General features: G+C 41.4%; 1 protein-coding gene across 1 annotated transcript in view; it reads right to left on the bottom strand.

Moving 5' to 3' along the window:
* Positions 1-27,467, bottom strand: part of LOC109925377 (spectrin beta chain, non-erythrocytic 1) — a 138,532-nt gene that overhangs the window by 79,421 nt on the left and 31,644 nt on the right. Inside the window, exon 3 of the mRNA XM_048600444.1 lies at positions 778-929. Within this exon, the coding sequence (XP_048456401.1) occupies positions 778-929 (152 nt within the window). The remainder of the gene's footprint in view (positions 1-777; positions 930-27,467) is intronic.

Below are 27,467 nucleotides of genomic sequence, written 5' to 3'. Positions count from 1 at the left end.
GCTCCTATGATGCTGCTTGGCCTGCTGTGTTCATCCAGCCCTGCACCTTGTTATCTCCTGAATGGAGATCAGTTAGGCAAATTATAGTAAAGTGAAGAGAGTCTATTAAAACACAGTGAAAATGATCTATGCAAAATTCAAAATACATTGAAGACTCCTGCAAAGGCCTCTCCCAAATCTACTTGCATTTCTTTAGTCTTGAGACCTTGTTAACATCTATTTATAATATACGGCAAGTTTCTGGACACAAATTTAAGAGCAACACTCTGATTTTGTGCATGTGTCCCACCACAGAACGGTGTTAGCCACAAATGCAGCCTTATATTGAAGAATGAAATAAGTAGAATAGAATTTTCAAGTACAGAAGGAAGCAAATCAACCCATCATGTCTGTACCAGCTTCCAAAAGAGCTATGCAGCTAGTTGCATTCTCCAGCCCTATCTCTGTAACCCTCTAAATTCATCACTTACAAATATATATTGCAATCTCTTCTGAAATCTCGTATGGAACCCGCCTCCACCACTCTTCCTGGTGGTGCATTTCAAATCCTAACAACTCTCTGAGTAAAGAAGTTTCTACATGCACAGTATTTGAAAACTCTTAAACAGATGCTGCCCAAAATGCTTTCCTTTCTCAGAAAGATTGGGGAAGCAGTGAAAAAGTTATAAGTGCTCACTGAATATTCTGACCTTAAATATTCTGATGCTGAAATCAACCATCAATGCACAAGACAGTGAAACCCCAAAACCATGAATTCCAACAGAATGTGCAACATACCAGGTGCTCTCCTGAGAGAATTTCCAGCAGCTTAATCAGCATACGGCCATCTCGGAGGTCAGTGTATAGATCTGTAATGCGGCAGGTTACACGTGCCAAGTGAGAGTTCACCCATTTCGTAAAGGTTTTCTTCTGCACAACTTCACGCTCATCTGTAAAACAATTAATCAAACAATTCGCTATTTGCCATCTCAGTATCTGGCTTGTACACTTTTATACACAAAACCGTCAACTGGTGTTCAGGGACAGTTTGCATTACTCAGCAGGGACAGCAGTAACAAATGTTTCAAATTCAAGTCATGCTCATGTTGACCCTATCTGGAATCCCGTTCGAATTCCCGTTCTGCTGCATCTTTGACTGATTGAAGGAAACTAAATGGGAGCAAATTAGTAAAACAGCCCATAATTATTGCTAACTGCAACTTAATTTTGGTGATGGAGTGTGTAGATAGCATCTAAAGAGGAGTAAAGACCAAAAGAACTGAGGATGCTGTAAATCAGGAACAAAAACAAAAGATGCTGGAAAAGCTCAGCAGGTCTGGCAGCATCTGTGAAGAATAAAATCAGAGTTAACGTTTCACGTCCAGTGACCCTTCCTCAGAACTGATGGTAGCTAGGAAAATTGTTGCTTTATATGCAGGAGATAGGGTGGGGGAGGGGATAAGGAGTAAACAGTTGGTGGGGATAAAGCCCAAAGAGAGAGAACAGTTGGGCAGACAAAGGATTTGATACGATCTGGCTAGGAGGGTGAATAGCTGTTAATGGAGACTGTTAGTGGCTAATAATGGGTGGTGTGTAATGGCAGGCTACGTGATAACAAGGCCTGGTGTGTTGAGTAGGGGGCTAGGACATGGGAAAATTCCGGCCCTAAAATTATTGAACTCGATACTGAGTCTGGAGGGGTGCAGTGTCCCCAAGTGGAAAATGAGGTGCTGTTCTTCCAGCTTGCATTGAGCTTCACTGGAACACGGCAGCGAGCCTGAGACAGAGATGTTGGCCAGGGAACAGGGTGGTGTGTTAAAGTAGCAGGCAACAGGTAGCTCAGGGTCTTTCTTGCAGGCAGAACTTAGATGTTCTGTGAAGCGGTCACCCAGTCTAGGCTTCATTTTCCCCAATGTAGAGGACAGCACATTGTGAGCAGCGAATGCAGTACATCTAAAGAGGAGTGGTTATCTGACAATTAGGATGTTATATAGAGTCAAATTATAAAATAGGTTTTATGGACGGGCTAAAATTGGAGACTTTGGTAGTACAATGCAAGCCATTCTTTTAATTTACAGAATGCTGTTGCTAATTTGTGTCAATGATCTTGCACGTACTGCATTCGTGATCACAATGAAATGAACCTTGCCATAATCTTCTCTCATTAGAGAGAGCTGACTGGTAAGATCACAGCCATACACTCATCGAATGAATGCTTCCCAATATGGAAGGAGAAAAATCCTATTTTATCCATGTTCGATGAGGTCAAAGAGCCAGCTGTCTTACTCCCATTAGCCAAGCTGGTGCATAGTTCACAAAACCAATGATATCGGTACTGAGTTTGTTATGTATGTAGGACATTACAAGATGGCTATGTCTTAAATAGTCTCCTTTAATTTCAGGTGAAACAGAAAGCTCTGAATGGGACTGACGGCAGTTATATTAAACCTCAGACCAGAGACAGATCCGTGTGATCTGGCTGCTGTGGGAAAGAAACATAAACCGAAACCCACTGGAAGCACAAGTGACAGTTTTCATAGCTTGACACAGCATAGGGACAGCTGTTTTTTTTATATGAGATACAAACAGAAAGAGAGGTATAAAGAAGATCCTGTTGTGAGGAAACAGGATGTTAGTAAGAATCAGTTTTATTTTTGTTCAAAGGATGGGTTTGGAACAGTCAGGACTTTTGGATATGCAAGGAATCACGGAGATGTGATTTTTGGTCTATAGTCAAGTGTGAGAGGCTTTGACTAAATGAACTGACTTTTGGAAAACCGGAATTTGCAACTTGGCAAGGCAAAGAGAACAGAGTCTGTTGTGAAGCTGGGAAGAACATAGAACTCAGCCTTTGTCATGAATTCATGAGTACATGGACTCATCCATATAATTTTGTAATTATTTCTAATCAACCAGTCATATATCTTCTGTCATGTCTCCAGGGCAGGCAGGACTTGAACTTTAAGCCTGGAATTTCAGGCCCAGAAGTGAGACCCTATCATTGTGACATAAGAGACTATAGATGTTTTTAATCAACATGTGCAGACATGTTATTACACATCTCGAGAGCAGATGAGACTCGAATCAAAGCCTCTGACCCAGAGGTAGGGACACCACAACTGCACCACAAAAAGCTTCCTTGTAATTTTATACACTTTATAAATCTGCCTGAAATGCAGTACAGTGTGAAAGGAGCTGTAAAACAGTTATTTATTGCAAAAGAACTTTTATTTTGTTTGGATATATTTCTTAACTGTTTGATTTAAGCTCATTTTAATGAGTTTGCTGCAGTAAAATGCTTAAAATGGAAAATCTTGCCAATCATAAAATCCTTACAATGTGGAAACAGGCCATTCAGCCCATCAAGTCCACACCATCCATCTCACACAGACTCACCCTCCCCTACCCTATCCCTGTAACCCTGCATTTCCCATTGCTAATCCACACATTCCTGAACACTACGGGTAATTTAGCACGGCCAATCCACCTAACCTGCACATCTTTGGACTGTGGGAGGAAACTGGAGCACCTAGGGGAAATCCATGCAGACACGGCGAGAACGTGCAAACTCCACACAGTCACCCGAGGGTGGAATCGAACCCGGGTCCCTGGTGCTGTGAGGCAGCAGTGCTAACCATTCAGCCATTGTGTCCTTCACTTTGTTGCCATTGGTCGCAGGAAAATTCATTTCACTTAATGTAAAGGCTTCAACAGAGTTTATAAAAATATTAAATACAAAATCTAGTAAACTGTAATCAAAACAAACTTGAAATAGTCAGATAATACTTCTTTATCACCTATTTATTATTGAACAACATGTCTACCAGAAAGTGTTTTCTATACATAAATAATTTGGTTTATATCACATAATGCAACATCAATTGTATTTACAAAGCAATAGACCAATAGCTTTTAACATGTGTGGCAGAGTCAATAAATACTCTATGATTGAAGTAGAAACTAGTGACTAACATCCAGTTGTATATTTATGCAAGTTTTGAAATATTCTCAAAGAACATGCACTGACATCTACTAATGTTATTCTACTGACACACCTTGCCAGTTTTCTAACTGATGTGATTACCAGTTATTGAAGATATTTTATATTTGTGACAGAAATAATGACTCAGTGATGCTTCAGAAAAAAAAAAACAAGGAAACTACCCTGGCCAAGCTCAAATTACAATAGTGGCTCCATGTCAAAATTACTACTTAGACACTAAATCCTTTTCTAGCATCCTCTGGCTGTGAAAGCTACTCTGTTATCATGGTAAAGTTGAGATACACCATTTGAGATACCCACTATTTTCTAATGATATGTATGCTAGGCTACATAACACATAATGAATGCATCATTACACAACACCATTCAATCTTTTATGGCAAGTGACAGGATGTCGAGGCCCTGTCCAATATTGAGGATAAACATATTAAAGAGAATAAAGCTCAAAGAGGGAACAGTCATGGGTTGAGCAAGGCTTTGATGGAATGGCAGCCAAAGATATATCTTCTTCCTTCTCCAATGGGAATTCCTCTTCTTCTGTGACACTCCGTATGATAGGAATGGACTTGTGCATTATGGGTTTTGTAAGCTGGGCAGGCAATGCAGCTTGTCACACTCTACCCCTCTATGTAGCAGGACTGCACTACAGCTGTGGGTTGTGGGAAGTGACAGGGATAAGAGGAGGGTGAAACTACTCAACGGAGTTGAATTGGTATAAGAGCTTCACCTTCCTTCTACCAGCTCATGTAGAGAGAAAGTCCAAAACAAAATCCAGCCCAAAGTCCCCATCAATTTTATGGAATACTTCACTCATGTGAACAAATTTTAGCTCCCTATGAATAAGCAGGCTTTTGTTCCTTTTTTTTGCATTTAAGGATGTATCAGTTATTGAAGTAGCAATTGGTACGCACCTGATCAATGAATGACAGCAACAGATCTCTTTGAGAAGTTAATAATTCTATAATTATACATACATGCAACAGTAAATAAAAAGCTCATGCATCTATCCATTAACCAAGCTAAAGCGCATAACCTACTTAAAAATATTTGAACTACGCATACCCTTTCCTCTGGTAGTAGTATAAATCACATATTGTGGGATTATTTCTCCAATGTAAATTGTTACAGTTGCTTATTTATTTGATAATTCTAGGTTAGATCTGTTTTACTGCTTCTCTGTTTGAAAATGATCATAATAATGTTTCTATGGCTGAGTGATAGCTCTTTCGAATCAGAAGGTTCCAGGTTCATGTCCCATTGCAAGGACTGGAGTGTAAACTCTAAGGTGACATTCCACCGCAGTACCAAGAGAATGCTGCAGTCAACAATGCCATTGTTCAGAAGAAGCCTTAAAATGAGGTCTCATCTTCACTCAGAGGTGGATACTAAAAGTCACATGGCTCTATTCAAAAAGGAGAATTCTCCACAGAATCATGACCAGTGCTCCTTCCTTGAGCAATGCCATGAAAGCCTTTATTTCATTGTTGTTTATGGCACCTTCTGCACTAATTGTTTTTCCTACATTACAGTAGAGATTACATTTCATAAGTCATTCATTAGCTGGAAAGCACTTTGGGACATCTTGATATCATGAAGGGAAGTTTTCCTTTTCTTTAATTAGTTCTAATTTTATTCAGAACACAATCTAAAGGAGGTAGCCTGGAACGGTTCAACGGGGTATGTAATGCTTAGATCTGTTCAACCAACTAGTTTCAAAACAGTCAATTTGAAAATTGTAGAGTGACTGATAATATGAAAACAACTGGATCACAGCTGTTTTTAACCAGATACAGTTAACTCTGTACTGGGGAGAAAGAAAGAGGCAGAGGCAGAAAGAGAGATGGCCATTATTTAAACAAAACAGAATATATATACACTTGGGATGAATGTATTGCCATGTTCAACAAGAGTGTCACATCATAATTCTCCCCCATTGTAACAGGAATCATTCTTTCCAAAAAGGAATGGAAACCAATGACGATCATTAGTTGTGGTGAAAGGTGCGATGCACTATGTAATATTTAAGCTGATATCAGATAGTGCCCTGTACCAACACAAAATACAATCACAGTATATAACCATTGGGAGATTAAATTAATGAGCTACTGTAGCACTACTTATCTGTCTTCTATTATCGCAATCAATCTGAATGAATCGCATGGAGATCAAACACACTTCTTAAATAGTAAAGAATCAATTATCAGATTAAAGAAAAACTCCTGCATTCAATTGGTCAGCTATAATTGTTCTGCAACATTCATGTTGATTAAGTGTGAAATACAGAGGTGTGGAACCCAAAGAACACGAACATTATGAAACAACGTCTCCAGGGGGATTTCTAATTCTTATTGTCACTGGGAAAGGTACGGTTTTCTTAATAGACAGGTCAATCAAGAAGACTTCCAACTGGACTTCAATATTTCTGGTGTTACAAAGGAACTAAATTTGTAAGGAATAGATTCAAGAAATATTTCTCAAGGAATAGACATTGTCAAATTTCATTTTATCTGCAGCTACTATTTGGATACAGCTTCAAGGGTAACCATCAGTGCCTGTGGATGTGCCCGAGTGGTTAAAGCAGTGATATTGCTATGCGTCAGAGTCACCCTACACAGGGTTGGATCCTATTTTCTGCACCTCTCATCACTTCAAATTTTAAGGCTTTCATGGCGCAGGGTTAATATCCCTATCTGCTATATCTCTGCTATATGTGGTTACAACATGCCAAACAGGCTGATTTGGCAAAGTCAAGGGCAAAATCAATTTTAACCACAAAGTTAGCCAGATTACTACATACATGGTACAGATACTTAAAGAGTTACAGACAGCTAAACTACAGGGTACTAGTGTCAAGATACAAACAACCCAGAAAGAGAGGTCATGGTATAAACAAACTGAGTATCCATTCTCAGGCAGGGCAAAAACCAGCTTTTGTGCATGTCACATCATGCACTTTGATGAAACAAATGGACTGATACAACCGTACCTGACCGATTACACAAATTATTTCCCTTCTTAAGGAGTGCAATGCACCACTTAATAAGCATTTGAACACTTCTCAACTCTCTGGTGCAAGGAATCTGAATTTTAAACAACCTTAAAATAAAAATGCATTCTAAACTATTCTTTTCTGTATTGTTCTTACTTCGAACAGTAAACTGTTGTGTGCCCTACATCCCTACATACATAAGTAGCCCTGATCACCATCCACGGCCCTTTACGTCATTAACAGTGTATGATAATAACTTGCTGTAATTACTGGTTGCTTTGTGAACATTTTCTTGCTACAAACGCTTTTCATTTCCTTGGGCCAGGATACATGTACCAAATATAACACTTCCACACTTTGCACACTTACACAACAAGCAGTGAAATGCTTCACAGTCAGATTAACATGGTGCCCATTAGTTAAGCCCACAGAAGTAGCTCTCATTGTCAGCATTCCTTAAAAAAAACAGAAATGGAGCCACTGGTTCAACTGCCTACTTTGATCTATGGACTTCAAGAATCCATGCGACAAAAGGTGAAGGGTGTCACTAACATCCAACAGATATGAGTTACCCACTGGATGTCAACATGAAATTCAGAGCTCGGGCCTTTGTTCATTGGTAATGTCTGAAGCAACCTTTACATCAAGCATCTTCAAATGTCAGAAATGTTACTAACAAGCTAAAGGCAATCTGGTCATGCTACCTCATGATTCGGGTACTTTAAAAGTGGGCGAGCAAAATCCTATTACGGGAACCTGGGGTGTTCTAGCGAGTGACCAGTTTGATTAAGGCAAAGTTCTCAGCAAAGATTTGCCTGTTTCCTGGATAACTCTCTGTTAACACAATGAGGTGACTTCCTTTCGAAGATGCAAAGTACCTTGTCCATTGTTTCAGACTACGTCCCAAGCACAGCACAGTTTGAACATTGCAGAAATGCAACATGGGGCACTGTTATTGAGATGTAGAGGATCTGGCCTGCCAGCTTAAGTACTGGCGAGTGACCCATTGATCAGAAGCAAGCAACTCTTGAAAGCAACAGCATTATGGAGGAGGCCGTGACTTTTGGTGGAAGAGCAAGCTGAAAGCTGAATTAGGGAGGACTCAGACAATAGGCAGGGCCGGGAATGTTGTTTTATGGGCTGGGGATTTCAAAAGCAATGTCAGGGGTAGCTCCCAGTGGGCATCCCCAGCCTGACGTCAACTTCCCTACTCAGGCGGTGACTGCTTTTGATCAAGGATCATCCAACATTTCCCGAACTGAGGTGACGAGATGCACAAGTTGCATAACAGGAATTGGAAACAGTGGATAGCAACAGGACCACCTGTAGCCCAGCTAATCCTAGTGTTGCGGGATGAGACTACAAAGTGATCCCTTATTTGTCACTTAAGTAGATCAACTAGCAGCAAGGCAGAAAGGACGAGTGTGGGTCTTTCTGCCCAAAATTCAATTCAGTGTCCTTCCTGCCTTCAGGCTTGTCATTTCTGGGAGTAAAAGGTTTCACCCATTGACACAACAATGGTGCAGCAGCTGAAAATAGACAACGTGCATTAAAAAATGTTCAGTTAGAAATGTGTGACATCAAAACACTTGATGTCTAAATGTGCACTGAAGTGGCAAATAGCCAATGATTGGTGAGCGGGCCTTGTTAAAGTCTAAAGGTTGTTTTTCCTGGAAATAGCCTTCCCGAAATGGCTCTGCGACAGCTTTTTTTTAAAATTGACTTCTGTGTTAAATCATGCTCAGCGAATTTAGCTGCTGCAGTGCTACACAAGAGACTTGGAGCAAACAAAAACTGAAAGTGGCAAAGTATAAAATAATGAAAAATCTTACATAATCCCTGCAGGGTTAAGACAACAATTATTATGGTTTACAAATAAGAATGTGTGTACACGCCTCACAGCAGATCCTGCACATCACAATTGCTGCAGCATTCTGTCAGCCAATAAGTTGCCCTTCACTATGGTATATGGTATGAATATTTTGGGACTGAGTTCATGATAAATGACTGATAGTTAACTGAGTATTCCTCTATTCTCTGAAGCACATATAAGCAGGATCATGCATGCTTATTAAATTCTAAGTATTTCTTTAGCTGGATCATATATTTGACTGAAAAATCTCAGAGATGACTAACCAGCCCTGACCTCTCCTTTGAAGATGGCTTTCAAAGGAAAAGGAACTGTGGTTAATAACCTGTTGCACTTTTGCAAGGACAGAACTTGATGGTGGTGGAACTATTCATATAGTGCAGTGATTCCAAACATTTAAGCCCATTTTGCCTGATCTTGGGTCAAGAGAATAAATTTCAAAAACATCTACAAAAACATTAAATTGCCATTCAAGTACAGTGCTGAAGGAGTTCTGCACTGTTGAAGATGCTGTCTTTTGAGACATTCAACCATTTGCCTCCTTAGGTAGATTGAAATGATTGTTTGGCACTACTTCAAAGAGGAGCAGGGACATTATCCTTGAAGTCCTGTCAAATATCTCTTTTCTCTTAGGCAGCCCCTCAGGGCTGAGTATGACTTGTATCCAGTTAAGTTTAGTGGGTTCTGATAGCCCAAAATTGGAAATCGTAGAATCCCTACAGTGTGGAAGCAGGCTATGTGGCCCATCGACTCTACACCGATCCTCTAAAGTGCATCCCATCCAGACCCACCACCTACCCTATCCCCGTAACCCCACATTTCCTATAGGGTGGATTGCTACAGTAAGGAAGTAGAGGTAACGGTGTTCCGGTGATAGTCTACACAGGTTACAGGTCTGTGGTGGATCCGATAGTGATAATCACGGCTTGTATGCCTTCATGCGAAGGATGGTGAAGAATTTCTATGGGCAGGCAAAATTGAGGGGTGTTTCGGTGTTCCCCCTGGTTGACAGTCAAAGACTACTGTGTGGTCAAAAAGATTCCTGCCACGCCCTGCATTTTTCTTAAACTTGTCTTGCTCTGAGGGTCTTGTCTACTATCCTGATGAGCAGAATGCATGCCAGGGGGAGCTCTTTAGCCACTGGAAGGGCACGGACCGAAGAAGATTTTTGCAATGACCTTCCTTTTGACAGACTGCAGGGCAGATCCTTTTGTAGTCACCATAATTGGTCTTATCTCCTCTCCTGAAGATGGTCACAATTACCTCAGAGATCCCTGCTATGTTCTTGTCTTTCCAGAGGATGAGGCTGTGTACATGAACCCATGGTGCTTCTTCGCTGTATCGCAGTATTTGAAAAGGGCATCATTTGCACCAGCAGCCTTGTTCGTTCTCAGCTGTCAGGCTTGGGTTCACTGAAAGTTAAGAGCAGTGTGGAAGCTATCAAGGATAGGTAGGAAACGAGCGCTCGCAATGGAATACATAATTCATGGATCTCCCCAACCAAGACTCATTTCTCAACCCGAGTGCCCTCAACAATATCCCTCAGCACAGCCAATGTCTATTTGTCAATCAACAGCACAAATCAAAAATCAGATGAACTGGTCAATCTCCCATTGCTGAGATAACAAGGTGTAGAGCTGGATGAACACAGCAGGCCAAGCAGCATCAGAGGAGCAGGAAAGGGCTTGTTATCTCAGATTCTCCAGCATCTGCAGTTCCTACTATCTCTGAAATAATCTCCCATTGCTGTTATGAGGAGTTTGCAGAGCACATACTGGCTGCTGCATTTCCAACATTACAACAGTTACCACATTTCAAAAAGTATTTCATTGGCTATGAAGCACTTTGACAAAGTCTGGTGGTCACAATGCGCGTCTGTCTTTAAATTAAATTCTGAAGTCAGCCTTTGTGGAGCAGCTACGTTTGAGGCAGTCTAGGATTCCTTTCTGGAGAACAGCCATCCAAAACCAGAATTAGGAAAATATATTCCCTTCTTATTAAAAAAATGGTACAATGAGTCGTTTTCTGTGTAATTCATGATCCATATATCAAATTGAGGTTTTAAATGCAGTTTCTGAAAGTGCAATTGTATTTGAGGCACATACATTTTGGAGAAAGGCAGGCATTATACTTTATTTTATTACTGGAGTAATAAGGGAGCATTCTTCTATGAAATCAGCCCAGTTTCAGTCAGGCTCACTGCAGACAATGATGGGAGATGCAGGTTATAAAGGTCCAGCCCTGCTCACTTGGGACATCCATCCACTATTAGACCATATGCCATAGGAGGCCATTCCACCCATCAAATCTGCTCCAACATTCAACGAGATCATGGCTGACCTGATAATCTTCACCTCCACTTTCCTACCTTTGCCATAAATTCCTTGATTCCCTTACTGATTAAGACCATTTGGCCCATCGAGTCTGCTCCACCATTCTCTTTACCGTCTCCCCAGTACCCTTGATTCTTCCCCTAATCAAGAACCTACCTATCTCTGTTTTAACTACACTTGGCCCTCCACAGCCTTCTGCAGCAATGAGTTCCACAGATCAGCCGCTGTCTGATGAAGAAATTCCTCCTCATCCCATTTCATCCCTTCACTCTGAGGCAGTGGCCTTGGGTCCTAGTTTTTCTTACTAGTGGAAATGTCTTCTCAGTGTCTACTCTATGCAAGCCCTTTCTATTTCAATCAGATCACCTCTCACCCTTTGAAACCTCATCAAGTACAGACCCAGATTCCTAAACCACTCCTCAGACGATAAACCGGTCATCTCTGAGATCATTGTTGTAAACCTCCTCTGGGCCCCTTCCAACGCTAGCACATCCATCCTCAGATATGGGATCAAAACTGCTTCCAATATTCCAGATGCGGTCTGACCAGAGCCTTATACAGCCTCGGTAGTACATCTCTGCTCTCATATTCTAGCCCTCTTCAAATGAACACTAACATTGCATTTGCCTTCCTAATGACAAACTGAACCTACATGTTCACCTTCAAAGAATCCTGAACTAGGACTCCTCAGTCCCTTTGTGCTTCAGATTTCCAAAGCCTTTCCCCATTTCCCTCCATTCTTCTTACCAAAGTTTATATCTCATACTTTCCCATGTTGTATACCATCTGCCATGTCTGTGCCCAATCTCCTAGCCTCCCCAAGTCCTTCTGCAGCCTCCCTGCTTCCTCAACACTACATGTCCCTCCACCTACCTGTGGGTCATCTGCAAACTTAGCAACAATACCCTCAGTTATTAGTTCAGATCATCAATGCATAACGTGAATAGTTGTGGTCCCAACACTGACCCAGCTGCCATTCTGAAACAGGCCCATTTATCCCACTCTCTGCCTTCTGCCAATCAGCCAATCCTCTATCCATGCTAGTATCTTGCCCCTAACACCGTGGGCTTTTATCTTATTTAGCAGCTTCTTGTGGGGTGCCTTGTCAAAGATTTTCTGGACATCTGAAGAGATCATCTCCACTGGCTCTTCTTTGTCTAACTTACTCATCACCTCCTCAAAAGAACGCTCGCAGATTTTTCAGACATGCCTTCCCCACTGAAGTTCTGCTGACTCAGTATTATTTTCCCATACATCTCCAAGTACTCCACAATCTCATCCTTAACAATGGACTCTAAAATCTTACCAACGAGTGAGGACAGGCCATCTAGTCTATAGTTCCTGACTTCTGTCTCCCTTCCTTCTTAAACAGGGGTGTTATATTAGCCCTTTTCCAATCCTCTGGGACTCTCCCTGACTCCAGTGAATACAGAAAGATCACCATCAACGCCTCTACTATCTCCTTCAGAACTCTAAGGTATAGTCTACTTTGCCCCAGTTATTTATCCACTTTCAGAACTTTCAGCTTCCCCAGCACCTTCTCCTTAGTGATGGCCATTATACTCACATCTGCCCACAATGGGCTTCATTAGTTCCTACATCATGCAGGTATAACACATTGCCTTGCCCTGCAATCCTATTTTATTTATTTAGTTTTTAATTTGGTTTTTAAAAATTTTGCACTGGTCTTTTAGTTTATATTCTGAATATTTCTCCCATTTATCTTCAATCTGAAAGTAACCTATAATATATAGTCAAATTAGTAGCTATTACCAGTGAACATTCAGTTAATGTCACTCCTTCTGTTGGTTGGGCCCCCAATCCTGGGCTTCAATTTATCCAGCTAAAAACAAAACCTTACTAAATCTGAACATAAAAACGCAAGCAAAAAGCACCACTTCCCCTCTGCACCGAATTCCCATGCTGCCTCCAAATTCCCCAACGATATACTGACTCGTGCTATGTCTCATTCTGGATGTGATTTCTCCTTTTTGACTGTGCGCAACTTACTAAAATTCCATCTCAGCCTTGATTATACTTAATACAACCTTTGTATTAGAACCCTAGAACTGCCATTGTCCATCCCTTCCCCTCCACCACCACAGCGCATGCAAATGGTGGTGGGTGGAATCAGTACTGATGTCTACTCTGCTGACACTTCTGGGAGCTTCACTTGGAGTTGTAGTATGACCCAGGAGACAGTGTGGTAAAGGATTCAAGATTCCTTGATAGGCAGAGGAGCAATTATATCAGCCTTCTCTCCCTTCCAGTCAACCCTAACACTGACCAGCTGGAACCCTCCATGACAGCTTAGGACTTCAGATGGAGCCCTGCAGCCATTTTTGTGACATCTTCTGTCTTTTAAAAAAAAGGCTCCTCATTTCTTCTTGACCCGAACATTTCACAAGCACCTAAAATGATTGAATCACAATCTCGGAAATAATGTTAGCATTCAAACTCCAGAACAGCGGGTGGAAGCTCAGTCCCATAGGAAGAAAGACTACCCAACAGGAAAAAAGTTCCCATATTTTTGTTTATTCTTTCAATAGTAATGCCAGCATTACCACTGTTGACTATCCTTAAATAGCCTCAAGGGAGTGATGGTGAGCCACTTTTTTGAACCACTGCAGTCCATCTGGTGTAGATATACCTACAAGATTGCGAGCAAGGTCTTCAGCCTTCATCTTCCCATCATGGATGCACAAATTAGTTAGGAGAGGTAACAGTACAAAGGGGTGGTTTGGGAATTGGCAGGATCAACGAGATAATCTTCACCTAGAAGTGGCCAAGATTAAACTATCCTACACTCCTGGTTCAACACTGAGTGCAGAGCTGCTAAGTGACAGCAGAGTGTACAATAATGCACAGCAATAAGTCCACAGCCTGTGTTTGCAAGACTCGGAGCATCTTTAGATGTGATTATGCTACTGAACATAATTTCTTAAATAAGTTGGACTTCGCTAAAAATTACACCAGAAAAATCAATTTAAGATGGTCATTCTGGCCCACAGCGAGATGCATTTGCACATTAGAAGCTACATATAATAACATCAAAGACTCTTCAGGCTAAAGAATTCAGACATATTGCACCTTCCTCATTGAGAGAAAGAATGGGTGATGGAGGCTTCCAATCTCTGCTGCATTCCCACAACAACACACTAACCAATCAGTGCACTTGCCTGCTCAGAGCATGATTTACTGTTAACTATTCCTGGTGCATCTCCATATCAATGAACGTCCAACAAATCAGCACCCTCTTCTCATGCTGTCTCAATTGGTCCCCCAAGTCTGTTTCTTACATCCTCATCCAGATAAGTTTTAAGTTCAATACTACCAAGCAATTATACATTTTTATATATAATTCCACTACCACTCTGCGGTAGCAGTTCTGAGTTTCCTGCAGTCCCTCATTCCTTCCTAGTGTAGAATACTGGCACAGCATACCCAAGCATCATCAGCGCAGGGAAATGTATATTGATGGGAGGGCAATTTAGCAGGGGTTATTTTTGCTTAGTTAACAATAACCTGAACATGAGTTTTGTTTAATCTATATAATGTGATGCTGAAGAGTTACACCATCAGAGGAAGGAACTTTGGATGTCATAGATTCTGCTGCTCGATGCATAGGGCAGATAAAACTCATTGTGAAGAGACCCAATTACTCTTCACTGAAGTTGGCTCAGATTGAGGAAAATTGAAACAAGGAACCCAGAGATTCTGCAGCCAGATTGCAAGTAACTGGAGGCAGGAATATGCTCAGACTGCCTGAATGGCTCTCTATTGAACTTTCCTGGTGCTCAGGAGCACAAGGCACAGTCCAAAGTACTTGGCAGTGCAGACAATCCCCAAGCGCAACTTATTCATTTATGAAACTTTATCTAACGTTTGAAGTGAACTTGGGTCAGACGCAGCCGTTAGAAAGCCTCAACAAATTACTTGCAATTTGTCAATAACATGATTCTGAGTGTAGCATTCTTTCCGCTCATCAATCAGTCAAATTTTTAGTTTTTAAGCAAAGTCTCAGCATTTAATAAACCTTTGTATGCTTCATCCTACAGGATTTTATACCTTAAACACATAGATCATGCATCTATCTGATGGCCAGGATTAACGCCTACATCTTAACGTTTTTTTTAAATGTTCAACCACTGCTTATGAACTGTCTCCTCGTTGGTAAAGTCATTCATTAAAGCTTGATCTCCTGCATTTTGACAAAGCCACATTCGCGTGTCTTACATTCTCTCAGACTTCTCCGCCTCTTAACGCCGTTACATGTACAGTTTTTCGATAGAACACGACATGGGGATTAGCCTCACGCAGAGATAGCACCGAGTGAGTGTACCTTGCAGCTGTTTGAAACGCCCATCCGTGACATTGTAGGGCGCCTGATGTGATGGGTTGCAACCGGGAGACATCTCAACCAGAGTGGACATGAGTAGAATGATTCAAAGGTGCCCGTGCGGAGGGGGAAATTTGCCCTGGGCACTCCCAAGGAGGTAGGTAGATGGTGAACTGCACAAGAGCCAGTTTCTACGGTAGGCAGCTCGAACTGATGGGTGGAGCTTTTGAGTTGGTGGTTAATTTCTCTTCCCAGGTTAGCGACGCTCCAGTTCAGTTGGAATGAGTCCCCGTGCGGTGAGCATTAACCAGCCGATGAGCTCAGTGCAGAGGCTGCAGTATCAGTTTTCTGATGCGTACCCTGGAGGAGTTGCATGGGAATTGGGGCCTCTCCGTATTGAACACTGACCCTGTGGTAATAATCAGTTAGATGATGTCATTTACTGTTTGCTCACAGAGGTGTGCGGAATAAAATGTACGGCTCTAACAAGCGAGGGGACAGCAGATGAATACTACAGCGCAAATTCTACAGTGCCAGTTGTCGGTTCAGATAAACACACATGAACGAGCTGCCCGCAGCCAGCAGAGAGCGTGAGTTCTGCTCTGAACGGGAACAAAATTGTGTCTGTTGGACGAGTGGGGGTAAAGTGAAGTATATTCACTTCTGCTATGGCAATTTTAAGTGCTTAAAAACAATATTTGTCCCCAGTAATGAACATAACCACCCACGAAATGATAGTGGATCACTTTAGTGATATTTGAGTAGGAAAGGGAAGTGAAGCAGGGAGGTAAGGAAAACACGATTTTTGGAGAATATTTCTTCTTAATTTCCATTAGGGCATGGGCTCTATATTCACTGAGGCGAGTAGTCACCCATTTATTCAGACTCGCGCGCTTCTTCAAAAGCTGTTAAGTCTTCATACAGTAAGGATACAAGAAGAATTCCTCTGCTCCATTGAGTTGGGAACCTCCCAAAAGTTTGGACAATGGTCAAATCAACTTGAGGTGCCAGTTCGAATCCCATCATGGCAGTTTGTGAATTTCAATTCACTTGAGGAAAAGACAACTAAATAAAAGCTGGGAGAAAGCTAATATCAGTCATCATGACTGTGGGGCTACTGGATGGTTGTAAAAATCCACCTGGATCATTAATGTTCTATAAGGAAGACGTTGCCTAGTTTGGCTGCTGAGAGACTCCAAATCCACATCAATGTGATTGGCTCTTAACTGCCCACAAAATAGCCCAGCAAGACACTGTTGTTTCAAATCACAGCAAGTAAGTATAAAAACAAACTGGACACACTGTTGAGTTCGACCAAGACACTAGATTCAGGTATTTAAAAAGTACACACCCAGCTCAGGCAATCCAGCAAAGTCTTTCCCACAAACATGGTGGAATATGTGCCTAAGTTCAGACAGTCATCTCACAGAATAGTCAAACAGTTGCCTGACATAAATATGTGAGTAGGACAGCATCCTACAGACCTCACCCATCATCATATGTGGGTATGTCCTGTCTCACTAGCAGGAAAGTCCATCAGAGCCAGTAGAATAAGACATTTATATGTGCCTCTGGCAGCCTTGAATATTGACTGTGGGTTCCATGAAGTTTCATGGCATCAGGTCAAACACAGCATGGAAATCTCCTACTAATTTCTACCTACCCTCAGCTGATGAATCTACTCTTCTTTGTCAGACATCACCTAGAAAAGGACTGAGGCACACAATCTGTTCTGGGTGGGCAACCTCAATGTCTATCACCACTGATCCAGCAGGCTGAATCCTGAAAGAAACAGCTACCAGCCTGAGCTGTCAGAAGATGACAATAAGAAGAACCAATAAGAAAAAAAGCAACTCAATTTGGGCGCACAGAAAACTACTTGTTATAGACGTACCTGTCCATGACAGTGTTAATAGGAGCAATCGCCCCTCAGTCTTTGTGCAGATGAAGTTTCATCTTCACAATGAGACCACTCTATCGTGTTGTGTGATACTACCACTGTGCTACACCATTGCTCACTCAGCTGGCAAGAATTCCTGAGCCATACTGAGCACCAAGGCCTTCCAAGGTTCCATCAAACACCTGGGCTCTCTTGGTTGATCTCAAGCAGATTAGATTATAGAGCCTATAACTGATCACATAGAGATCTAGAGAAGTAACCCTTGCTGGAAGTGCACACATGCAGAAGTCAGGTAAGGACAAATCAAGGTTCAATCATAATGCTCTGTACCGGAGTATCTTATTGATACTCGCTGTTTATGGTCAAACATTTGAAGTTTGGAGGTTATGGGCAGCAACCAGAAACACATACACTACCAAGGAATGACATCTTCAGGTGAGAAATTGAAGGAGGCACTCTCCGAAGAGAAGAGAGAAGATGGTTCAATTTGGAAATCCACAGCTGCCAGACTGTCATTAGTGAGGGGCAATTCCTTGGCTGCATAGCCAGCAACTGTGTGCCAACAGCTGTGTTGGCTGTGTGTGGGGGTCCTGGCATTAAAGAGTGCTGTCTCCATTCCCCCCTCCAATGTCTGCCAGTGTGAAGTCACCTCCATTCTTTGGTCAAGTTCCAAGTGAAAAGCCCATAAACAGACGAGAAAATTCCAGTTGGCTTCCAACTATTGGCCTTAACAGACCATTAATTGACCTTCTATCCAGAACTAAAATGATCCAAAGGCAGGAAGAAACTGAAATTCCGTCATTCTTTGCAACACCAACAGGAATCCAACATTTGGCACTGATGCTTATTAGGAATTTTCAATCTCGCAGAAAAGCTACAAAATTGTTACAGCATAGAAGGAGGCCATTCAGCCCATCGTGTCTGCATCTGGTGCCAATCTCTATATCACTGCACACCATTTCTATCCCAATCATCATCCGATGCCCTCTTGAATGCATCAACTGAACCTGCCCTAACTACATTTCAAGCAAGTGCATTCCATACCCTAAATACTCACTGTGCAAATTTTCTTTTCTCACATCACCCTGCTTCATTAGCAAATCACTTTAAACCAGATCATTTAGTGAGACACACTATTATTTCCTTTGTTCACATGGATCACAGATCCGACATAGTGAGTAAGGTGCTGTTTGGCTCACAAATAGCTGCCAGTTGCAAATTAAACACCCACAGAAAGCAAGTATAAGCCGAAGCATCGTTCACTACTGAGCACAAAATCTGTTCATTGCATCAAAATCTGTTGATTCACTCACATCAGAAAAATGTTTATGAAGGGTTTGGTTTAATTTATAGCTGATCATGAACCATCTCTGTCAGGGGCTAAGTAAACTGGAGCCAGCTACTAATGAATAATGGATGTGAGTGATGGGGGTCTGGCAAATGCAGAAAGGTTTCAAGAATCTCTAGACCTCTCAGAGGTCCCAAAACAATAAGTGGTAATTGCCCAGGAAGTTCAAACTTCCAAAGGGCTATTACCTGGTATCTGCAGCGCTCTGAAAATGTCCCCAACTATAGGTGGAAACTTCAGAGGACTCTGGCTTATTTACCTTAGCAGTTACCCAGGAGAAGTTACAGGGATTAAAATAGGCTCTAACCCCTTGCTAATTATAAAATTGACCACCCCCTTCACTCAAACTAATTCCCACCGCCCCCCCCAAAACCCATTCTAACCTTTCCCTGCAACCCCGCCTTTTTCATGGACACCTAACTGAGCCCTACATCCAACTACCACTCTATACTCTCAACCATCTGTCCCCTGTACCCTTCACCCACATGGCAGCCCACCTCCCTACCTACCCTATCCCATGTACACCTCCACACCCACTGGGCACCTCAACCCATACTTACTTTATACAATTACCTTCTAACAGTAGCTTTCAAAGTAACTCTCAGACCTTTAAATGTGGAAGACAGCAACTATTGTCATAAAAAGAGGGCATGGTTTCTGCAATGATCCATTCAACTGCTGCATATGTTGTTTGCTGGACAGCTTCTATTCTGAAGTCTTCTGCCTTAGAAGTCATAGAGTCATAAAGTCATAGAGATTTACAGCATGAAAACAGGCCCATTGGCCCAACTTTTGCATGCGCCCAGTTTTCACAGTTCATCTAGTCCCATTTGCCTGTGTTTGATCTATATCTCTCCATACCTGAACCATCCATGTAGCTGTTCAAAGGTTTCTTAAATGACAAAATTGTACTTATCTCTACCATTACCTCTGGCAGCCCTTTCCAGACACACACCACCCTCTGTGTGAAAAAATTGTTCCTCTGGACCCTTTTGTATCTCTCCCTTCTCAACTCAAAACTATGCCCTCTAATTTTAGACTCCCCTACCATTGGGAAAAGCCGTTGGCTATCTACCTTATCTATGCTCTCATGATTTTATAGATCTCTATTAGGTCACCTCTCAGTCTCCTGTGCTCCAGGGAAAAAAGTCCCAGCCTATCCAGCATCTCCTTATAGCTCAAAGCTTCCAGTCCAGGTAGCATCCGAGTAAATCTTTTCTGCACTCTTTCTAATTTAACAGCATCCTATAGTAGGGTGACCAGAACTGCATGCAGTACTCCAAACGTGGCCTTATCTTGTGCAGCTGCAACAAGATATCCCAACTCCAACACTCAATGCTCTGACCGACGAAAGCAAGCATGCTGTCCACCTGTGACTTCAAGGAGCTATAAATCTGTACCCTTAGATCTCTTTGTGCTGTAACACGCCCCAGGGCCCTACCATTGTGCAAGTTCTGCCCTGGTCTGATGTACCAAAATGCTACACCTTGCATTTATCTAAATTAAACTCCATCTGCCATTCCTCAGCCCACTGGCCCAGTTGATCAAGACCTTGATGTATTCCCATGTTCACTACTGGTATCATCCACAAACCTACTAAACATACCTTCTAAACTCTCATCCAAGTCATTTATATAAATGACGAATAACAGTGGACCCAGCATAGATCCCTGGTCACAGGCCTCCAGTTTGAAAACAAAATCCTCTACCACCACCCTCAGTACTCTACCTTTAAGCCAACTGCGCATCCTGGGTGTTCAGCAAGTCTGGGTGAAAACCTCAAAAAGGTAAGTGGACAAACTTTTGTCTGATCTGGGTCGGAAATAGGGCTCACGACCCAGATTGGAATTTCAAGCCAACAGCTTTCTCCGTTTCGGCCACGCTTTCCAAGACGAAGCTAGAGAACAAAATGACACAAATGAGGCCAGTCATTCTGAACTGTTTTTCCTAAAGGTGGCTGCACAACAGCATGATCCATGGAAGCAGGTTTCTAGCTGCTTGATTTGGTCACAGAAGAAACTTTGGTTCTGTAGAGAACAGCAGAAAATGTGAAACGAAGGAAATTTTCAGTTGGACTTTGGCAACTAAACAGGATAATTGCGAAACAAGTGCGCAAAAGAAAAAAAAACAAACATGCAGCTATTCAGATTTTAAAATAATTTTGTCATCAGGATGGAACATACCTTAGGTTCAGAAAATATTGAAGATCAAATCTTTACAACTGTCATATTGCGTTATCATATTACAAAGTGAATTACAGTAAAGAATGCTTGTTTTAAAGGATACAAATATTCTACACGGATACATTTTTGGCTTGAGAAATCCACCATTACAATAGTTATGATATTAAATTTGAGTAAAATACCATTGACTAATACTGATTTATTGAGATTGTTTTAGAGGAAAATAGGGTTTTGTGGAACATAAAGAAACAGACATTAGTGTATTATGCAACAAGGAGTGTTGGTTTACTAAGGGTTTGCTCTTCCATAATTTACATACTTATAAACACACAGTTTCCTTTGAATTAACCTACAACTGTTCATCCTGTATATCCATTGTGTGACTTAATCATCAATATCCAATAACAATATAAACAAAAACAATTGCACAAATTCCATCTCAAAATGATAATCACCACAGTTACACAACAATGATATCAGATTTAAAATGACTTGAACTCTTTTATTAATAGTCATCATCAATTTACGAAGTTATTTGAAGCAAGGGTATTATAATCAGTCAAATGTCATCCTCACATAGCAAATATTTCATTGCTTAATTCCTCCTACTGCTTGATTTATAACTTTTTCCAAGTCAAGAACCAATGAAAAATATTTGGCAATGTCCCATATTTCTTTGTTCAGATTTCAATCTTCTGCAATCATTACAGCTATGGTGAAATGTTCACTTACACTAAGGCAGGATCAAGTAACAAGAAAATAATGGGATGCATTATGTAATCTGTTCTTAAAATAGTCATTAGTTTGTGTCTCTTATTTGTAGATTTACGAATGGCTGAAAGATTAAAATGTGATTTACTTCACTCTAGAGTTGAATTAAATCATGTGTTGCTCCTACACTTGTGATAATACATCTTGATAAAACCAATTGTATTGAAAGACTGATGAAAATACCACTTGAATGACACAGATTAAGGACGAATAACAATTGTTTCAATGTTGAAGACTCTGAATCCTAATATAGAAAATAGAAGATGGTACAAGGTAGCAACGCATCAGGGCAATCTAGACATCATATACCAAAACAGAATCATATGGAAGAAATTTGACTTCAATCCAAACAGTTGAAATGGAAAGCCACAACATTCAATTTGGGTTTTGTATGATTGGCGCACGGTCAGCATGAGTTGAACTGATTATAGTAACAATCCCACATTTGGGGATGTGGTTTGGTGTCTCTTAGGATTTCAGGCAGTATTAACATTCGAAGTGGAGATGCGTTTATCTGTGGTGTATAGTCAACTCTTGGAATGGAGAAGATTCAGGATGAGCTTTGTAAAGGTTTCTTGATTCTTAAACATCATAATTGCAGACCAGGCCAATAGGAGGTCCATGCCTAGTTGACAGATGAAAGGTGTCAAGGCAAATTGCACATTCATAGTGGTTACAGGTGGCTAAACTGGTAAGTACACACCCAGGCACCACTTGCAATATTAAAACAAAAATCAATGATCTGACCAGAGCAGTTAAGGTATGATTGCTGCTCCTATCTGCCTTACCTTCCTCCAGGACTGATTAGATTTCTCTTCCTAGATTACCATCACTGTTTTCCAATCACAGCACCTTCCTGGGCTGTTACTTGCATACTTACTACCATCCACTGCTACCCTCACGTTCCTATGTTTTTTGGAATCTTCATACACCTACACCATACAAACCAGATGCGCACATTTTCAGAACTCTTCAATGGAACGCTAACATACTCCTTTTCTTTTTGTAACATAAGCTAGCATCTAACAAAAGGGAGCAGACAGAGATAGGAAGAAGGATATCAGCAGTTGAAATACTGTTCACAGTGGAAGAGGCCAATATTTGCGAAGTGGCCCAAAGGCGAGTCAGAAGCACAGTAGAAGTATCCCGCAGGGTGTTTGGTGAATTACTTTTCATTTCTTTTCTCATAGAACATTTATCCTCACAGTCTAAATGACAACCTGGTGCTACTTTGTTGCGTACTTGTTTCTGGTAATGCATGCCATTAAGTGCTAAACCAGTCCATCACAAATCATAAGCCTGGTCCGAGCCAAGACTGGAAGAGGACAACATGACTCTTAAAATGTTGTCATTGTTAAATATCAATAACAACAACTATTTATATTAAGACAGCACCTACAAAGTAATGAAATATAAGGGACTTCACAGGAGCATTATAAAACAAAGCTTGTTGCCAATTCATATAGGAGACAATAAGTCAGCTGACCAAAAGCTTGATATCAATCAGTGTCTAAAAGGGGGAAAGCGATGGGGGTGTGGGAGAGCATAAGGAGAGAATTTTAAGAGCTTGGGACATAGGCAACTTAAGGCCAATCGCAGAGCAGTTATAACTTATAATGCACAAAAGGCTAGAATTAGAGGAGGCCATATATATTGAGGGCTGTGGGGTTGGAGGAATTTATTAAGATAGGAAGGAGAAAGGGCATGGAAGAATTCAAAAACAAGGATGAAAAATTTAAAATAGGATGCTGCTTGAGAGGGAGCAAATGTAGGTCAGTGAGCACAGTGGTAATGGGAGAACATTAAGCCAACAATTATTTATGACCTGTAGAAACATACGCAAGTTAAAGAATGAACTTCAAAAGCTCTACCAAATTCAACATTAAAACAAAAAATAAGAACAGGAGTAGGCCATTTGGCCCTTTTAGCCTGCTCCCGCGTTCATTATGATCATGGCTGATCATCCAATTCAATAGCCTGCTCCAATTTTTCACTAACATGCTTCGATCCCTTTCACCCCAAGTACTATATCCAACTCTTTCTTGAAATCACACTATGTTTTGACCTTGACTGCTTTCTGTTATAGCAAATTCCACAGGCTTACCGTTCTCTGAGTGAAGATATTTCTCCTCATCTCAGTCATAATTGGTTTATCTTGTATCCTTTGATTGTAATATTCAATTTTTTAAAAAAATACTCAACTATATATTTTTGTGTGCATATATAAGAGAAAGAGATTGAGTACTGCAAAAAGGAAGAGATAATGATGATAGTTGTTGCATTATGTAATTGGGGTAGGTTAGCTGGACAGCTGGTTTGTGATGCACAGCGATGCCAACAGGGTGGGTTGCATTCCTGCATCGGCTGAGGTTATCATGAAAAACTTTCCTCAACCTCTCCCCTCGCCTGAGGCATGGTGACTCTGAGGTTGAACCTCCACCAGTCGTCTCTCCCTCTGTAACGAAAGAGCTGCCGTACAGTCTGGTGAGACTATGGTTACTTTAGTTTACAATGGTTCTGAAGGAATTAACATTTAGCTGTATTGGGCTCCACCCTATCTGGTGATGTCACACAGACTTTGGGTGGAGAAACAGTTAGTCTTCTATGAGTTCTCAATGGGGCAGACATGATGTACCTAGCTCCTGTAACGAATTTTAATTTTACCTATTGCTGTCACAGAATAAACAATACCGTGCCATATAAGACAAGAGCCTCTTTTGTTGACACTCTCCAGCAGTCTCTCCTCTACCATTGATAATAGACAGGCCAATAGATTCAGCATACAAAGGTGGATTGATGGCAGTAAATTACCCAACCACGAGCAAGCAGCAGTTGGTATCCAGAGGATATGACATGTTGGCAGCACTGATACCTGAGAACAGGACAACAGAACTCCCATAGCAAGCCCCCACAATGAGTACACATTGTGACTCCCACTTTCAAAAACCCTGATTATTGTAACCACTCTGTTGTAGCGCATCTTTGTACCTGAAGGATTGAGCTTAATCCCCAATCCAGCCGAGCTAAATTTGCATCTTAAAGGGAAATACAGTACTATGAAGAGTAAGAAGCCATAAGATATGTGAAACATTGCAAAATCTAATGAAGATGGTACTGGTGAAGCAAATAAATCTGGACATTGCATGGGTACTGGTGTTTGCCAACAATCCTTCTGATCATGCCAAAGTACATTGTGGCAACAGTAACACTGTCTTTTTACAAATGAAAGAATGTCGATAATACATTGACACTTTTTTTCCCTGAGTTTGGGATTTAAATGTTTCTCTGGAATGCACTACATAGCATGAGAGCTGCATAATTTTTTCACAGTGCCCCTTACCATTGCAAGTAGTTACTAGATTCCTGGGCTATGGAGTTATCGTTAACACACAAAATATCTGAGAAATAACTTCAAACATCCTGCTGACTTTGTAGGTTTCCATTCATCATTGTTTCTCAGGTTATAAAGATAGAAAATGAAGAGCCCACAGGAGTCGATACTTACTGGCAAGTGTACAAATTTGGCACATACCTAATGTTGAAAACGCAAACTCTGTATCAGTGGCATTTAAATTGAGGTCAACGACTCATGGTAGATTCTGTGGGTGGGTGAGCTGGACGACTGCCCTGTGGTCAATAGGAAGCGGAGGAAGCAGTGACCCATGACATACTCTGCTCCTCCCATGCTCCTGTACTCCTGTTTCTGAGGGCTTCCTCAGCCCCCTGCTCTCCCCTCACTCCCACACTGCTTTCTCATGTGTTCTCCTATTCCCAAGCTCCTGAGCTCCATGGATTTCTACAAAGGAACCATTATGAAGTGAAAAGCAAGCTCAGGTATTTACTTGCAAGTATAACTTCTCAGAAGTTTTTTTTAATAAATTGTGGGCATCATTTAATGCCCATCCCCAATTGTGAAGGTGGTGGTGAGCTGCCTTCTTGAACTGTTGCTGTCCGTGTGGAGGTATAATACTATTAGGGAAAGAATTCCAGGATTTTGATACAGCAAGTGAAGGAATGTTCCAAGTCAGGATAGTCTGTGGCTTGGAGGGATGCTTGTAGGCAGTGGTGTTCCCAAGCATTTGCCTTTGGTAGTAGAGATCATAAGTTTGGCAGGAGCAGTCAAAGGAGGTTGAGTGAGTTGGTGTTGTGCATTTTGTGGATAGTACACACGGCTGCCACCCCTGTGTATCAGTGGTGGAGAGAGTACATGTTTAAGAACGTGGAGTGTGGTGCCAATCAAGTAGGCTACTTTGATTGTATTATTGGAGCCGAACTCATCCACGCAAATGGGGTATATTTTATCACACACCAGACATATAAACAGTGGACAGATTTTGAGGAATCAGGAGGCAGGTTATTCATCATAGAATTCCCAACCTATAACCTGCTCTTGCAACCACAGTATTTTTTTTGGCTGGTCCTGCCTAATTTCTGGTCAATGGCAATCCACATGATCCTGACAGTGGGGGATTAAGAGATGGTAATGTCACTGAACCTCAAGTTCTATTTCCTCTTGTTGCTATTCATCATTGGAAGGCACGTTTACTTACCACTTATCAGCCGAAGACTAGATGTTCTCTAGGTCTTGCTGGATATGGACAGGGACAGCTTCAGTGTCTGAAGAATTGTGAATGGTACTGAGCATTGTGCAATCATCAGTGAACATCCCCACTTCTTGCCATATGATGGAGGGAAGGTCACTGATGAAGCAGCTGAAGATGGTTAGACTTAGGGAAATCCCTCAGGAGACCACTGAGTATAGAAGTTGAGACATCATATTGAGGTTGCACAGGAGATTGGTGAGGCCACTTCTGGAGTACTATGTATAGTTCTGGTTGCCCTTCTACAGGAAGGATATTATTAAATTGGACAGGGTTAGAAAAATTTGACAGCATGTTGCTGGGAGTGGGGGATTTGAGTTATAAGGAGAGGCTGGACAGGCTGGGACCTTTTCACTGGAGCTAGGAGGTTGAGGGTCGACCTTACAGAGATTTATAAAATCATGATGAGCACAGATAAGATGAATAGCAAAGGTCTTTTCCCTAGGGCAGGGAATTCAAAACCAGGCGGCATTTTTTAAACACGAGTGTAGAAAGATTTAAAAGGGTCCTGAGGGGCAACGTGTTCACACAGAGGGTGGTTTGTATGTGAAATGAACTGCCAGAGGAAGGGGCAGATGCAGGTACTGTGACAATGTTTAAAAGACATTTGGATAGGTACGTGAATAGGAAAGGGATATGAGCTTAATGCAGGCAAGTGGGACTAGTTTAGTTTGGGAAACTTGGTCAGCATGGACCAAAGGGTCTGTTTCCTCACTATATGGTGCTATGATTCAAATTCCCATAGTGATGTCCTGGAGCTGAGATGACTGATCTTCAACAACCATAACCGTCCATCCACCAAGTACGATTCGAAACATTCACTCTACTTTTGTTCTTGATGCCACATTCAGCCGAATGTAGCTTTGAAGTCAAGGGCAGTTGCTCTTTCCTTACCATTATTAAACATTCTTCACATGCAACACTTTCATGTTATGAAAATAGTATAGTATTAGTAGTTTAGATGTAGGTTGTGTTAATAATAACTAATTCTTTTGAAATGTCCTTCAGCCAATAAAGGTGTCATATGTAGCCATAAGCTGTCATAATTCTTTCATTCAGAGCCATTCTGGAGTTCTTTAGATTTCTAGGCTTTTTTTTGGTTAAAAAAGCAGAAACAAATAGCTTTTTCTCATCACGTTTTCTTCAACAGT

Source organism: Rhincodon typus, chromosome 8 (genome assembly GCF_021869965.1).
Source record: "Rhincodon typus isolate 14 chromosome 8, sRhiTyp1.1, whole genome shotgun sequence".
Lineage (NCBI taxonomy): Eukaryota > Metazoa > Chordata > Chondrichthyes > Orectolobiformes > Rhincodontidae > Rhincodon > Rhincodon typus.
The sequence above is the reverse complement of the archived record's forward strand: the minus strand, read 5'-3'. Positions and strand labels throughout refer to the sequence as shown.